Genomic DNA, 17,148 nt, shown 5'->3' with positions numbered 1-17,148 from the left:
TCATTATCATAATTATTTCTACTGGTGAACACTAAGGTGAGATCACTACAGGCCACTTCCACTCTCTAGGTTAATAGGCTCTATTGGCTGACAGATGTTCCGATAGAGGGGGAGAGAGGACTGCCGACGCCCCTAAAACACCCTTTCCTTGCTACCCTTTTTCTTATTTTCCCTCCCTTGTTCCTAAAAATTTCCTCTCCGCCATTCCCTTTTTTCGTTTATCCATTCCCTTTATCCTTCGCTGTCTAGGTGAAGAGATTAATAGATGACAGTGTTTAAGTAACTGTCTTTCATTCTCACTCTGTCCCTCTTCCTCTCCTTTACATCCACGTTCCCATAAAACCTTCTCTCTCTCAGCTGGTCCTCTGACCTCTACCCATCCCTCTCTCTCTCTCTCCATTCCTCTCTTTATCCCCCTCTCCATTCCACCCCCCCCCCCACCCCCACCCCCCCCCCCCTCTCTCTCAGACACACTCTCAATCTCTGTCTCCCTCTCTTTCTTCAGCAGGACACTTCCATGGTATGGGAGGGGCTGGGGGGCATCTGCCCACCCTGAGAGCTCTGAGACAGGGTACGAGAACGCTCGCGCTCCCCCTCCATGGAGTAAGAGGAAGACAGCGAGGTGGTGCGCGAACGAGACAGACGGGTCATGACGGACGATGCCACTGTGGGAGAGGGAGAGGGAGCAAGAGGGAGGGTGGAAAAGAGCGAGAGAAGGAGGATAATTAGATTGATACAGAGAGACAGTAGCACAAAAGGTCACAGTGGATCGTCATAGCCACATATTACAAACGGAGGCAAACTTACTGTAGCCCATCCCCTGAATGAAGTACTTGAAAGCCTCGGTCAATTTGCTGGGCTTTAAGTAAACACAGAAGGTACATTCGATTTTATCCATAACATACGTAATATAAAATCTATATTTGTACAAGGACATAGACATGCAGGAATTACAATAGTTACTGGATGGTTAGTTGTATTCATAAGGATAAGTGCTGTATTTCTGTATTAGCACCAAAATAAAAATATATGTATTTAACAACTTGGCATGTTTAATGTGTCTTACCTGGGTAAGCTGGGGAAGACCGCCAGCATCTGCCATCTGAAGAAGAAGACGAGGACAATTTTGTGTTTAGTAGCAACTGAGTGTCTGAGGAAAATGGCTTGTGTGTGTGGTTTGTTTTGATGAATGAGGGGGTGGTGAAGAAAGATTTTTTTTTTTTTTTGCATTCGCTCTGCATTCGCTCTGCAGGTAGTATAACTTTTATAACTTTTCATTACATTTCATTATAGTACAACGATTTAATTTGTCCAACCTTAGCAATTTCTTCTTAACTAGCTACATAGCCGTCTGTGTATCAAAGATAACTGCGTAATTATCGTATTTCGTCGTCTCGTTGTCCACTGCTATCTGCCCAGCAGCTAGCTAACGTCCACCGTCTACCGAATAGTAGTATAACTTTTCATTACATTTCATTATAGTACAACGGTCTGATTTTCATTTTCATTACAGTACAACGGTTTGATTTGTTTGATCTTAGCTAGCTACATAGCCGTCTTTTATCAAACATAATTGCGTCGTTATTGAGGTTCGCTAGCGAGCTATTTTCGTTCGAAATTAACGCAACGTAGCCATCACTGCTAGCTAGCCAGCTTGCCACCGAAGAGCATTGTAGAAACGATTACAATACAACGGAACGACTTGTTTTGTGTAGTGTTAGCTAGCTACATAGTTTTCTTTGCTAGCTTTGTATCTAAGATAATTGTGTAACTTTGAGTAATTATCGGTTAGCTAGCCAGCTAGTTTCGCCTGCCGCGCTGCTGTCCTCCTACCTAGCCAACACTGCTAGCTAACACTGCTAGCTAGCCAACTTCTACCGAATAGCAGCACTGTAGAAACTTACATTACAACGGAACGACTTGATTAGCGTAGTGTTAGCTAGTTGTCTTTGCTGTCCTTGTATCCATGATAATTGTGTAGTTTAGAGAAATTTAGAGAAACTGTCGAGGTCACCTAGCCAGCTTCACTTTCAACAACGCAGCTACTGCTAGCCAGGCTACTATACCAGCCAGCAGTACTATATCATTTTAGTCAATAAGATTTGTAATTTTATTGATTTTTTGCTACGTAAGCTTAACTTTCTGAACATTCGAGACGTGTAGCCCACTTGTCATTCTAATCTCCTTTGCTTTAGCGTAGCCTCTTCTGTAGCCTGTCAAATATGTGTCTGTCTATCCCTGTTCTCTCCTCTCTGCACAGACCATACAAACGCCTCACACCGCGTGGCCGCGCCCACCCTAACCTGGTGGTCCCAGCCCGCACGACCCACGTGGAGTTCCAGGTCTCCGGTAGCCTCTGGAACTGCCGATCCGCGGCCAACAAGGCAGAGCTCATCTCAGCCTATGCCTCCCTCCAGTCCCTCGACTTCTTGGCACTGACGGAAACATGGCTCACCACAGATAACACTGCTACTCCTACTGCTCTCTCTTCGTCTGCCCACGTGTTCTCGCACACCCCGAGAGCTTCTGGTCAGCGGGGTGGTGGCACCGGGATCCTCATCTCTCCCAAGTGGTCATTCTCTCTTTCTCCCCTTACCCATCTGTCTATCGCCTCCTTTGAATTCCATGCTGTCACAGTTACCAGCCCTTTCAAGCTTAACATCCTTATCATTTATCGCCCTCCAGGTTCCCTTGGAGAGTTCATCAATGAGCTTGATGCCTTGATAAGCTCCTTTCCTGAGGACGGCTCACCTCTCACAGTTCTGGGTGACTTTAACCTCCCCATGTCTACCTTTGACTCATTCCTCTCTGCCTCCTTCTTTCCACTCCTCTCCTCTTTTGACCTCACCCTCTCACCTTCCCCCCCTACTCACAAGGCAGGCAATACGCTTGACCTCATCTTTACTAGATGCTGTTCTTCCACTAACCTCATTGCAACTCCCCTCCAAGTCTCCGACCACTACCTTGTATCCTTTTCCCTCTCGCTCTCGTCCAACACTTCCCACACTGCCCCTACTCGGATGGTATCGCGCCGTCCCAACCTTCGCTCTCTCTCCCCCGCTACTCTCTCCTCTTCCATCCTATCATCTCTTCCCTCTGCCCAAACCTTCTCCAACCTATCTCCTGATTCTGCCTCCTCAACCCTCCTCTCCTCCCTTTCTGCATCCTTTGACTCTCTATGTCCCCTATCCTCCAGGCCGGCTCGGTCCTCCCCTCCCGCTCCGTGGCTCGACGACTCATTGCGAGCTCACAGAACAGGGCTCCGGGCAGCCGAGCGGAAATGGAGGAAAACTCGCCTCCCTGCGGACCTGGCATCCTTTCACTCCCTCCTCTCTACATTTTCCTCTTCTGTCTCTGCTGCTAAAGCCACTTTCTACCACTCTAAATTCCAAGCATCTGCCTCTAACCCTAGGAAGCTCTTTGCCACCTTCTCCTCCCTCCTGAATCCTCCTCCCCCTCCCCCCCCCCTCCTCCCTCTCTGCAGACGACTTCGTCAACCATTTTGAAAAGAAGGTCGACGACATCCGATCCTCGTTTGCTAAGTCAAACGACACCGCTGGTTCTGCTCACACTGCCCTACCCTGTGCTTTGACCTCTTTCTCTCCCCTCTCTCCAGATGAAATCTCGCGTCTTGTGACGGCCGGCCGCCCAACAACCTGCCCGCTTGACCCTATCCCCTCCTCTCTTCTCCAGACCATTTCCGGAGACCTTCTCCCTTACCTCACCTCGCTCATCAACTCATCCCTGACCGCTGGCTACGTCCCTTCCGTCTTCAAGAGAGCGAGAGTTGCACCCCTTCTGAAAAAACCTACACTCGATCCCTCCGATGTCAACAACTACAGACCAGTATCCCTTCTTTCTTTTCTCTCCAAAACTCTTGAACGTGCCGTCCTTGGCCAGCTCTCCTGCTATCTCTCTCAGAATGACCTTCTTGATCCAAATCAGTCAGGTTTCAAGACTAGTCACTCAACTGAGACTGCTCTTCTCTGTATCACGGAGGCGCTCCGCACTGCTAAAGCTAACTCTCTTTCCTCTGCTCTCATCCTTCTAGACCTATCGGCTGCCTTCGATACTGTGAACCATCAGATCCTCCTCTCCACCCTCTCCGAGTTGGGCATCTCCGGCGCGGCCCACGCTTGGATTGCGTCCTACCTGACAGGTCGCTCCTACCAGGTGGCGTGGCGAGAATCTGTCTCCTCACCACGCGCTCTCACCACTGGTGTCCCCCAGGGCTCTGTTCTAGGCCCTCTCCTATTCTCGCTATACACCAAGTCACTTGGCTCTGTCATAACCTCACATGGTCTCTCCTATCATTGCTATGCAGACGACACACAACTAATCTTCTCCTTTCCCCCTTCTGATGACCAGGTGGCGAATCGCATCTCTGCATGTCTGGCAGACATATCAGTGTGGATGACGGATCACCACCTCAAGCTGAACCTCGGCAAGACGGAGCTGCTCTTCCTCCCGGGGAAGGACTGCCCGTTCCATGATCTCGCCATCACGGTTGACAACTCCATTGTGTCCTCCTCCCAGAGCGCTAAGAACCTTGGCGTGATCCTGGACAACACCCTGTCGTTCTCAACTAACATCAAGGCGGTGGCCCGTTCCTGTAGGTTCATGCTCTACAACATCCGCAGAGTACGACCCTGCCTCACACAGGAAGCGGCGCAGGTCCTAATCCAGGCACTTGTCATCTCCCGTCTGGATTACTGCAACTCGCTGTTGGCTGGGCTCCCTGCCTGTGCCATCAAACCCCTACAACTCATCCAGAACGCCGCAGCCCGTCTGGTGTTCAACCTTCCCAAGTTCTCTCACGTCACCCCGCTCCTCCGCTCTCTCCACTGGCTTCCAGTTGAAGCTCGCATCCGCTACAAGACCATGGTGCTTGCCTACGGAGCTGTGAGGGGAACGGCACCTCAGTACCTTCAGGCTCTGATCAGGCCCTACACCCAAACAAGGGCACTGCGTTCATCCACCTCTGGCCTGCTCGCCTCCCTACCACTGAGGAAGTACAGTTCCCGCTCAGCCCAATCAAAACTGTTCGCTGCTCTGGCACCCCAATGGTGGAACAAACTCCCTCACGACGCCAGGACAGCGGAGTCAATCACCACCTTCCGGAGACACCTGAAACCCCACCTCTTCAAGGAATACCTAGGATAGGATAAAGCAATCCTTCTGCCCCCCCCCCCCCCCCTTAAAAGATGTAGATGCACTATTGTAAAGTGGCTGTTCCACTGGATGTCATTAGGTGAATGCACCAATTTGTAAGTCGCTCTGGATAAGAGCGTCTGCTAAATGACTTAAATGTAAATGTAAATGTAAAGCTTGAGTACCTTGAGGAATGAGGTTGTTGTTGGGTCCAGTTTGCTGTTGCACTCCACCTGGTGGACATGAAGGGAAAAACTTGGAATTAAATCAACATCACTACACTCACTTCACCTGGGTGTGTTCGATGCCTACATGGTAGGCCTACATTAAGAGAGAAAGACGGAAACGTACAGCAGCCTCCTCATAAGGTGCCTGATCCCCGACCACCAGCATCACAGGACACCTGAGAAAGAAGAGAGAGAGACAGACAGAGAGAGACAAAGACAAAGAGATAGATTGAGAGAGACAGAGAGACTCTTAGGTATATTCAATGGAAAGAGTGAGAGACCTATTCCATACTATTGTCACAGCTGATGGAAGTGGTCTGATGGGGAAATGCTTACTTGAAGTTGCTGGTACGGTCAATGATCAGATCCCTACGGCTGGAAAAGAGGAAAGCAAAGGTTACACTATTGTAGGTTTGTTAGTGTGTATGTGTGCACGCGTGCATGTGCGCCTGTGTGTGTGTGCCTGTGTGTACCTATTGTAGCCCCTCCAGAAAAGCTCGATGTTGATGAGGTTGGGAGCTTTGGAGATGCGATCTCTGTGTGACTTCACCAGGTCTGCGTTAGCTGACATCTCCTCCTACAAACCAAGACAGAAATGATACAATAACAATGTGAGTTTTATAAGATAAAGAAAAATAGTTAAATAGACGAAAAACCCACATCGGGTTCCAGTCTATGATAACACACACATAATTTGATACCACCCCCCCACACACACACACACCTGACTGAAGAGATGACTCAAGATCTGCTCTGTGAGGGAGGATGTCAGGGTGGTGATCTGGAAACAGAAAGAAAGAAAGAGAGAGAGATTGAGAAATAAAGAGAGACAGAGAGAGAGAGATCGAGAAATAGCGAGAGAGAGAGAGAGAGAGAGGTATAGTTAGGACAAATCAATAACAGCTTAGTCAATATCATGTATACAGTAAAACCACCATGAATACAATTCCACTATCTATTTTCCTCATCTACATGTTACTTTATGAAATTGCCAACATAATCAAAATATCCCATTGTCTGAGACAGTAATGATTGTTTTTTAACTGCTAGATCAAGAGTAATGGATATATGCACTGGTAATTGAGTATCCACTTGAATTGTAGTGTAGATGTCAACACAACAACACAGAAGAGTAATGGTGATATTGAATAGGATATGCGATTGATATTGTCAAATTGATAGAAATGCTGCTAGTACTCGTGAATATAGTCAAAAATCCTCTGGGCTTCTGAGTGATGATAATGATAATATTTCATACTAATGTTGCCAGTATTATACAGATGTAGGATCTTAATTTGATCACTCTTTTTTTTGCAGAGAATTTTCCTGCACGGCAGGAAAATGCAAACTTGTAGTACATTTGTGTTTTAAAAAGGCTAAAGCTTGCCATTTCCAGTTTGACATTTCCTGTTGCGGCATGATTCTTTTCCTGCTATAGCAAAGTGGCTGAAATGAAGATCCTACATCTGTAAGCACATAGCTCAAATTAAGATGCTACATCTGTGAGCATATTGAAGAGACAGTAACCTTCTGGGCAGCCCAGTCCATCCACCCTCTAGCCTGAGGGTCAATGTTGACGAGAACGAGACCTTCGACTGAGTCTGGGTGGGCCATCTGAGAGGACGGAGGAGAGAGAAGGAAAGAGAGAGAGAGAAAAAATAGGTCAATTGTATGTTGAGACTGTTGAATTGTAGAAATTGAAAAAAGAAGCGAGCATTGGTATCCACTGTGGAGAGCACCATATAGCAAATATATGCTAACCTATGTTAGTCCAATGCACAGACTGCCAAGAGACTGTCTAGCAGAAGCTAACAGAATGGTATACTGTGATTTTTCCCAGGGCAGCTGTATGAACTGATACAGGGAGCGGTAACATGACAAGGAGAAATCAGACGCTCACTGTGAACCTGGAGAGAATGTAAGCCCCAGCTCCCACTCCAACTCCGATGACAGAACGGAAACTAGAACAGTGAGAGAGAACAAACTGATTGACGGATGTTCTATTAGGGCCAATATGTCTGTGTTTCAGTGTTGTGAACTCCAGTAGATGTTTTTGAAACTACGTTCTAAAATACTATTTTGCTTTATAGTGGACATGCTGGTAAACGAGCGAGTATTATGTCATGACGGTGAAATAAGTCTGACTCACTTGAAATATGTCAGGACAGCAGGGATCATCTCTGCAATTTGCTCCATGGACGGGTACTGGTATCTAAAAACCATGAGCGGGAACATGTGTTTATTATGAACACTTAAATACAAAACACGCACACACACACTAGGCTTGGGCGGTATACTGTACATACCGGGGTACTTTGAAATAGTGACGGTATGATTTTCAATACCGTCAACAGAAAATATACCAAATAAATTGAGCCAGTCACGTGGGATGTTTGCTCACGTGGCGCAAACGGAAGTTTCATGTTAAACTTGAAATTCAATACTGATGTTTGCCGGCTAAACGTCTCATAAGTTAACTAGCTATCTAAGATGTGTCAAATACATTGTCTCCAGCTCAGGGCTCCAGCTATGCATTTGGTTTGCTAACTGTAACGGTCCTGACCTGTTTTATGTTGGTTTTGTATGTGTTTATGGTCAGGGCGTGTGTTTTGGGTGGGCAGTCTATGTTTTTTATTTCTAGGTTGGTTTTTGTGTTCGGCCTGGTATGATTCTCAATTAGAGACAGGTGTGTGTCGTTTGTCTCTAATTGAGAGTCATACTAAGGCAGCCAGGGTTTCACTGGGGTTTGGTGGGTGTTTGTTCCTGTGTCCTCACATGGACGGTTGAAGGTTAGTCACGTTTGTTGTTTTGTAGTTTTGTAGTGTCTTGTTTGCTGTTTTTATTAAAAGATGGCTTATTTCCCTCAATCCGCATCTTGGTCCTATCCATGCTCCTCCTCGTTTGAGGAGGAGAACAACATTGACTACCTTTACAGAAACACCCACCACAACAGGACCAAGCGGATTGAGGAGAGAGAAAAGGAACTAAGGCACTGGACACAGGAGGAATGGTCTTGGGAGATCATGGACGGAAAGGGACCCTGGGAAAGGGTTGGAGAGAATCGCCGCTCTCGGGAGGAGAGGAAGGCAGCCACAGCCCAGGAGCGCTGGTATGAGGAGGCAGCACATAGGAGAGGCTGGAAGCCCGAGAGGCTCACCCAAAAATTTCTTGGGAGGGGGCTAAAGGGGAGTGTGGTGAAGCCGGGTTGGATACCTGAGCCAACTCCCCGGGCTTGCCGTGGAGTAAGAGGGCGTCGTACTGGTCAGACACCGTGTTATGCGGTAAAGCGCACGGTGTCCCCAGTACGCGTGCTTAGCCCAGTGCGGGCTATTCCACCTTGCCGCACTGGGAGGGCTAGGTTGGGCATCGAGCCGAGTGCCATGAAGCCGGCCCAACGTATCTGGTCTCCTCGGGCCGGCGTACATGGCACCAGCCTTACAGGTGGTGTCCCCGGTTCGCCTGCATAGGCCAGTGCGGGCTATTCCACCTCGCCGCACTGGCAGGGCTACGGGGACCATTCAACCTGGTAGGGTTGGGGAGGCTCGGTGCTCAAGAGCACGTGTCCTCCTTCACGGTCCGGTATATCCGGCGCCACCTTCCCACCCCAGCTCAGTACCACCAGTGCCTACACCACGCACCAGGCTTCCAGTGCATCTCCAGAGCCCTGTTCCTCTTCCACGCACTCTCCCTATGGTGCGTGTCTCCAGCCCGGTACCTCCAGTTCCGGTACCACGCACCAGGCCTAGAGTGCGCCACGAGAGTCCAGTGTGCCCAGTTCCTGTTCCCCGCACTCGCCCTGAGGTGCGTGCCCTCAGCCCGGTACCTCCAGTTCCGGTACCACGCACCAGGCCTATAGTGCGTCTCAGCCGGCCAGAGTCTGCCGTCTGCCTAGCGCCAGAGCCGTCCTGCCATGACTTGCCAGAGCCGTCCTGCCATGACTTGCCAGAGCCGTCCAGCCAGGACCTGCCAGAGCCGTCCAGCCAGGACCTGCCAGAGCCGTCCAGCCAGGACCTGCCAGAGCCGTCCAGCCAGGACCTGCCAGGGCCGTCCAGCCAGGATCTGCCAGGGCCGTCCAGCCAGGACCTGCCGGAGTCCCTCAGCCAGGACCTGCCGGAGTCCCTCAGCCAGGACCTGCCGGAGTCCCTCAGCCAGGACCTGCCGGAGTCCCTCAGCCAGGACCTGCCGGAGTCCCTCAGCCAGGACCTGCCGGAGTCCCTCAGCCAGGACCTGCCGGAGTCCCTCAGCCAGGACCTGCCGGAGTCCCTCAGCCAGGACCTGCCGGAGTCCCTCAGCCAGGACCTGCCGCCCCTTGTCCCGGTGCTGCTCCTTGTCCCGGTGCTGCTCCTTGTCCCGGTGCTGCTCCTTGTCCCGGTGCTGCCCCTTGTCCCGGTGCTGCCCCTTGTCCCGGTGCTGCCCCTTGTCCCGGTGCTGCCCCTTGTCCCGGTGCTGCCCCTTGTCCCGGTGCTGCCCCTTGTCCCGGTGCTGCCCCTTGTCCCGGTGCTGCCCCTTGTCCCGGTGCTGCCCCTTGTCCCGGTGCTGGCCGCTCATTTAGGGGATGTTAGTTTTAGGGTGGTCATTGGGAGGGGAAGACAGAAGCGGGGAGTGACTATGGTGGTGTGGGGACAGCGTCCAGAGCCTGAGCCACCACCGTGGTCAACTGCCCACCCAGACCCTCCCCTGGACTTTGTGCTGGTGCGCCCGGCGTTCGCACCTTGAGGGGGGGGTTCTGTAACGGTCCTGACCTGTTTTATGTTGGTTTTGTATGTGTTTATGGTCAGGGCGTGTGTTTTGGGTGGGCAGTCTATGTTTTTTATTTCTAGGTTGGTTTTTGTGTTCGGCCTGGTATGATTCTCAATTAGAGACAGGTGTGTGTCGTTTGTCTCTAATTGAGAGTCATACTAAGGCAGCCAGGGTTTCACTGGGGTTTGGTGGGTGTTTGTTCCTGTGTCCTCACATGGACGGTTGAAGGTTAGTCACGTTTGTTGTTTTGTAGTTTTGTAGTGTCTTGTTTGCTGTTTTTATTAAAAGATGTCTTATTTCCCTCAATCCGCATCTTGGTCCTATCCATGCTCCTCCTCGTTCTCGTTTGAGAACAACATTGACTACCTTTACACTAACTTTGCTAGCTATAGGTGGCTAGCTTGCAAGATCAAGCTGAATGGTAACAGCAGAGACAATCAATCCCCTCCTGGATCAAGTGTGAGTCGCCTTTTGAGACAGTTGTATAGCATTATTAGCTGGGTTGTCTGTCCTTGCATTTCGTTGATGTTTGCTTGCGTTTGTTAGCATTAAGCTAGTGTCCTCTATGGGAATTCCCTAGTACTTTCTTAGCATTTGTTAGCAGTATGGTACAGGAACGGTATTAAGTTATGAAAATCTGTATACAGCCCAACCCTAACACACACAAACGCACAAACGCACACACATGATATGCATACCCCATAGGATAGGAGGCAGCCCCCTCCTCTTGGCCAGGAGCATCAATGTGGACCAGAGTGAAGTTTTTCACTATCTCCTGCATCTCCTCAAATTTAAACAGAGGAGAGAAGCAGCTTTTACCTGTGAGAGGGAGAGAGAGAAAGAGCGAGAGAGAGAGACAGAGATAGGAGAGAAATCGAGAGAGAGAGAGACAGAAAGCAAGAGTGAGAAAGAGAAAGTGAGAGAATTACCACTTGAAAAGCATAAATGAAGAAAGGGCAGGCGCTGAACTGAAGGGGAAACTCAAAATGAAAGGGGGAAAATTGCTGGAGGGGATGAGCGGGGAAAGGTATACAAAAAAAGAGAGATGAAAGAGAAAGACAGAGTAAGAGCATGAGAGCGAGGGAGAGAAAGAAATAGCCAGAAAAAGAGAGAGAGAGAGAGACTCACTGTCCAGGCCCACATCGTGGAAGGTGAGGATGGCGGGACGGCGTGTGTTAGAGGTTCCATGGAGAGTCACGTGGAGGAGACCATGAGGTGTCTCAATACTGTGTTCCTGGAGGGTGACAGAGAGAGAGAGAGAGTTACATACAAGTGCACATATGAACATCCAGGCACTAATACACACATACACATATGTAACACGTACGCACACAAATAAATGTTGAGAAAACATACTTTCACGTGACACGAGACACATGCACACACATACCGTACGTACAGTAACAGGAGAATAAACAATCTTACCTGGCCCTGGTCCAACAGTATTCGAGCTGCAGCCTCAGCATCCTAGCAAGATGGATAGAAACCATGATGCAGCCAAAACAAGACACATTTCCGGCCACACGAGACCATTGTGAAATACATCTGGAACCTCTCTGGGAAGCTAATGGGCAGCTGTTCATTGGCAAAGACATTTCACAGAATCAACCCAGAATCAACCCACTAACATGAGTCCTGAGCCCGTATTCACAAAGAGTCTCAGAGTGGGAGTGCTGATTTAGGATCAGTTACTATATTAATTATGATTATATGGACAGATGGGGCCTGATCCTAGACCAGCACTACTACGCCGAGCCATTTTGTGAATATGCCTTTGAGTCTGCAGTTCACCTAACTGTCCACCGCCTGCAGTTGGCAGCAGTGAGAGTACATATCCCAACCATACTCTCCAGCTCTGCAGTATATAACAACATCAGGGAGAGAGGAGCCTCTCATCTCACACCCTCAGGGTGACATCAACCGAGCTCTCATCTCTGAGCCAGCCTAGCAACTACACACATACACGTACACACACAAAATACAGTATAAACATGTATGTGGTATGTGGAAATAGGGTGTGGCAGCATGTATGTATGATGAGGCTGGATGAGGGGGTATATATGTAATGTGTGTATGTGTGAGAGTTGAGGTTGCAAGCATGTGTGCATGACAGAGGGTGGAATGTCCTGTATATATACACATGGGTGTGTGTACACTCACTGACCTTTGCAGGATCGGGCTGACCCGGAAGTAAAGGCTTCTCCTCCGTGATGGCGATCTCCTGCATTTCAGTCGTCATGGCGTCAGTTGTTCACGTCCTACAAAGATAAATGAATGTATACATGAATATATATTCTAATATTATAGCATCTCTCTCTCTGTTTGTCTCTCACAAACACACACATGAATATAGACACACATGAACATAGACACACATGAACACACACACATACATGAATATAGACACACATGCACACACATGAACACACACATGAACATATACACACATGAACATAGACACATACACATGAACATAGACACATACACATGAACATAGACACATACACACATGAACATAGACACATACACACATTGTCACGCCCTGGCCTTAGTATTCTTTGTTTTCTTTATTATTTTAGTTAGGTCAGGGTGTGACATGGGGAATGTTTATGTTTTGTTGGTTTTGGGTGTTTATATGGTAAAGGGGTTATGGGGTGTAGTATATGGGTTTGTGTTGAGTGTAGATGTCTAGCGTTGTCTATGTATGTTTAGTTATCTAGGAGAGTCTATGGTTGCCTGAATGAGTTCCCAATTAGAGACAGCTGATTTCGGTTGTCTCTGATTGGGAGCCTTATTTAGGGTAGCCATAGGCTCTCATTGGTTGTGAGTAATTGTCTATGTAAAACGGTTGTAGCCTGTATGTATGTGCACAACGTTTGTAGCTTCACGGTCGTTTTGTTGTTTTGTTCGTTTTGTTAAAGTGTTTCGTGTTTATTTTTGTCATCTTTTAAAATAAAAGAAGATGGCTTATTTTCCAACTGCTGCGTTTTGGTCCGTCAATCCCCCACACGATCGTGACAGAATTACTCACCATAGGACCAAGCGGCATGGAAGGCGGCAACAGGACCTACCTACACAGGATTTCTGGAGATGAGAGGACGAATTGGAAGGAAAGGGACCTTGGGCTCAACCTGGAGAATATCGCCTCCCTCGTGAAGAGCTGGAGGCAGCGAAAGCCGAGAGGAGGCGATATGAGGAGGCAGCACGGAGACAAGGCTGGAAACCCGTGAGTACAACCCAAAAATTTCTTGGGGGGGGCCTTAAAGGGAGTGTGGCGAAGTCAGGTAGGAAACCTGCGCCTACTCCTTGTACTTACCGTGGAGAGCGAGAGTACGGGCAGACACCGTGTTACGCAGTAGAGCGCACGGTGTCTCCTGTACGCGTGCATAGCCCGGTTCGGTACATTTCAGCTCCACGTATCGGCCGGGCTAGACTGAGCGTTGAGCCGTATGTCATGAAGCCGGCCCAACGCATCTGGTCACCAGTGCGTCTCCTCGGGCCGGCGTACATGGCACCAGCCTTACGCATGGTGTCCCCGGTTCGCCTACATAGGCCGGTGCGGGTCATTCCACCTCCCCGCACTGGTCAGGCGACGGGGAGCATACAACCAGGTAAGGTTGGGCAGGCTCGGCGTTCAAGGGAGCCAGTACGCCTGCACGGTCCGGTATTTCCGGCGCCACCTCCCCGCCCCAATCCAGTACCACCAGTGCCTCCTCCACGCACTAGCTATATGGTGCGTGTCTCCAGCCCTTTACCACCAGTGTCTAAACCACGCACCAAGCCTCCTGTGTGTCCCCAGAGTCCTGTGCGTCCTGTTGCTGCTCCCCGCACTGGCCCTGAGATGCGTGTCCCCAGCCCGGTGCCACCAGTCCCGGCACCACGCACCAGGCCTACAGTGCGCCTCAGCCGGCAGGAGTCTGCCGTCTGCACAGCGATGACTGAACTGCTCGTCTCCCCAGCGCCATCTGAGCCATCCGTCTCCCCAGCGCCATCTGAGCCATCCGTCTCCCCAGCGCCATCTGAGCCATCCGTCTGCAATGAGCCTGCAAAGCCGCCCGTCTGCCATGAGCCTGCAAAGCCGCCCGTCTGCCATGAGCCCACTGAGCCGCCAGCCAGACAGGAGCCGCTAGAGCCGCCAGCCAGACAGGAGCCGCTAGAGCCGTCCGTCAGACAGGATCTGCCAGAGCCGCCAACCAGACAGGATCTGCCAGAGCCGCCAACCAGACAGGATCTGCCAGAGCCGCCAACCAGACAGGAGCAGCCAGATCAGTCAGCCAGCCATGAGCAGCCAGATCAGTCAGCCAGCCATGAGCAGCCAGATCCGTCAGCTAGCCATGAGCAGCCAGATCCGTCAGCTAGCCATGAGCAGCCAGATCCGTCAGCTAGCCATGAGCAGCCAGATCCGTCAGCTAGCCATGAGCAGCCAGATCCGTCAGCTAGCCATGAGCAGCCAGATCCGTCAGCTAGCCATGAGCAGCCAGATCCGTCAGCTAGCCATGAGCAGCCAGATCCGTCAGCTAGCCATGAGCAGCCAGATCCGTCAGCTAGCCATGAGCAGCCAGATCCGTCAGCTAGCCATGAGCAGCCAGATCCGTCAGCTAGCCATGAGCAGCCAGATCCGTCAGCTAGCCATGAGCAGCCAGATCCGTCAGCTAGCCATGAGCAGCCAGATCCGTCAGCTAGCCATGAGCAGCCAGATCAGTCAGCCAGCCATGGGCCGTCCCTCAGTCCGGAGCTGCAGTCCCTCAGTCCGGAGCTGCAGTCCCTCAGTCCGGAGCTGCAGTCCCTCAGTCCGGAGCTGCCATTCCTCAGTCCGGAGCTGCCATTCCTCAGTCCGGAGCTGCCATTCCTCAGTCCGGAGCTGCCCCTTACCCTGGTGCTGCCCCTTACCCTGGTGCTGCCCCTTACCCTGGTGCTGCCCCTTACCCTGGTGCTGCCCCTGACCCTGGTACTGCCCCTGACCCTGGTACTGCCCCTTACCCTGGTACTGGCCCTTAGTCCGGAGCTGTCCCTTAGTCCGGAACTCCCCCTTAATGCAATGGGATTAATGTGGAGAGGGGTCATTTTGAAGAAGCTAAAGAGGTGGTTAGGGACTGTGGTGAAGTGGGGACCACGACCAGAGCCGGAGCCGCCACCGTGGAGGGAAGCCCACCCAGACCCTCCCCTAGACTGTGTATGGTGCGCCCGGAGTTCGCGCCTCAAGGGGGGGGTTATGTCACGCCCTGGCCTTAGTATTCTTTGTTTTCTTTATTATTTTAGTTAGGTCAGGGTGTGACATGGGGAATGTTTATGTTTTGTTGGTTTTGGGTGTTTATATGGTAAAGGGGTTATGGGGTGTAGTATATGGGTTTGTGTTGAGTGTAGATGTCTAGCGTTGTCTATGTATGTTTAGTTATCTAGGAGAGTCTATGGTTGCCTGAATGAGTTCCCAATTAGAGACAGCTGATTTCGGTTGTCTCTGATTGGGAGCCTTATTTAGGGTAGCCATAGGCTCTCATTGGTTGTGAGTAATTGTCTATGTAAAACGTTTGTAGCCTGTATGTATGTGCACAACGTTTGTAGCTTCACGGTCGTTTTGTTGTTTTGTTCGTTTTGTTAAAGTGTTTCGTGTTTATTTTTGTCATCTTTTAAAATAAAAGAAGATGGCTTATTTTCCAACTGCTGCGTTTTGGTCCGTCAATCCCCCACACGATCGTGACACACATGAACATAGACACACACACACATGAACATATACACACATGAACATAGACACACACACACACATGAACATATACACACATGAACATAGACACACACACACACATGAACATATACACACATGAACATAGACACACACACACATGAACATATACACACATGAACATATACACACATGAACATAGACACACACACACATGAACATATACACACATGAACATAGACACACATGAACATAGACACACACACACATGAACATAGACACACACACACACATGAACATAGACACACACACACATGAACATATACACACATGAACATAGACACATACACACATGAACATAGACACACACACACATGAACATATACACACATGAACATAGACACATACACACATGAACATAGACACACACACATATGAACATATACACACATGAACATAGACACATACACACATGAACATAGACACACACACACACATGAACATATACACACATGAACATAGACACACACACACATGAACATATACACACATGAACATAGACACACACACACATGAACATAGACACACACACACATAGACACACATGAACACACACATGAACATAGACACACATGAACACACACACATAAACATAGACACACATGAACACACACATGAACATAGACACACATGAACATAGACACACACGAACACACATGAACATAGACACACATGAACACACATGAACACACACATGAACATAGACACACATGAACATAGACACACATGAACACTCACACATAAACACACATGAACACACATGAACATAGACACACATGAACATAGACACACATGAACATAGACACACATGAACATAGACACACATGAACATAGACACACATGAACATAGACACACATGAACACTCACACATAAACACACATGAAAACACACATGAACACTCACATATAAACACACATGAACACACATGAACATAGACACATATGAACATAGACACATATGAACATAGACACACATGAACTAGATACACATGAACACACATGAAAACACACATGAACATAGACACACATGAACTAGATACACATGAACATAGACACGCACGCTCACTCACGCACACAGTGCACAAACACACACCTATTTTGATCTTCTATCCTCGTGGGGACCTAAAATGGATTTCCATTCAAAATCCTATTTTCCCTAATCCCTAACCCGTAACCCTAACCCAAACCTTAAACCTAACTCCTAACCCTAAACCTAACCTTTACTATAATTCTAACCCTAATTGCAACCCTAACCCTAATCCCTAAATTTAAAATAAACTTTGTCAT

The 17,148-nt window shown here is 49.2% G+C and overlaps 1 protein-coding gene across 3 annotated transcripts in view; it reads right to left on the bottom strand.

Annotated features, from left to right (window-relative positions):
• Positions 1-439: 439 nt before the first annotated feature.
• The window catches only part of LOC129865532 (protein NDRG2), a 40,830-nt gene continuing 24,121 nt past the window's right edge, over positions 440-17,148 (bottom strand). For 2 of the 3 annotated variants that reach the window (XM_055938392.1, XM_055938394.1), the window contains exons 2-16: positions 12,283-12,376; positions 11,544-11,585; positions 11,247-11,352; positions 10,817-10,937; positions 7,528-7,590; positions 7,279-7,339; positions 6,906-6,992; positions 6,103-6,159; positions 5,852-5,955; positions 5,715-5,753; positions 5,503-5,554; positions 5,337-5,384; positions 1,067-1,102; positions 808-859; positions 440-665 (exon numbers count right to left, since the gene is read on the bottom strand). In XM_055938392.1, the coding sequence (XP_055794367.1) occupies positions 502-665; positions 808-859; positions 1,067-1,102; positions 5,337-5,384; positions 5,503-5,554; positions 5,715-5,753; positions 5,852-5,955; positions 6,103-6,159; positions 6,906-6,992; positions 7,279-7,339; positions 7,528-7,590; positions 10,817-10,937; positions 11,247-11,352; positions 11,544-11,585; positions 12,283-12,357 (1,107 nt within the window). In that variant the 5' untranslated portion in view covers positions 12,358-12,376 and the 3' untranslated portion in view covers positions 440-501. Of the gene's footprint in view, positions 666-807; positions 860-1,066; positions 1,103-5,336; positions 5,385-5,502; positions 5,555-5,714; positions 5,754-5,851; positions 5,956-6,102; positions 6,160-6,905; positions 6,993-7,278; positions 7,340-7,527; positions 7,591-10,816; positions 10,938-11,246; positions 11,353-11,543; positions 11,586-12,282; positions 12,379-17,148 lie in introns of all 3 variants that reach the window. The other variant, XM_055938393.1, reaches the window with a different exon arrangement.

Source organism: Salvelinus fontinalis, chromosome 11, assembly GCF_029448725.1.
Source record: "Salvelinus fontinalis isolate EN_2023a chromosome 11, ASM2944872v1, whole genome shotgun sequence".
In the NCBI taxonomy this organism is placed as follows: Eukaryota; Metazoa; Chordata; class Actinopteri; order Salmoniformes; family Salmonidae; genus Salvelinus; species Salvelinus fontinalis.
This window is presented reverse-complemented; position numbering and strand designations above follow the sequence as displayed.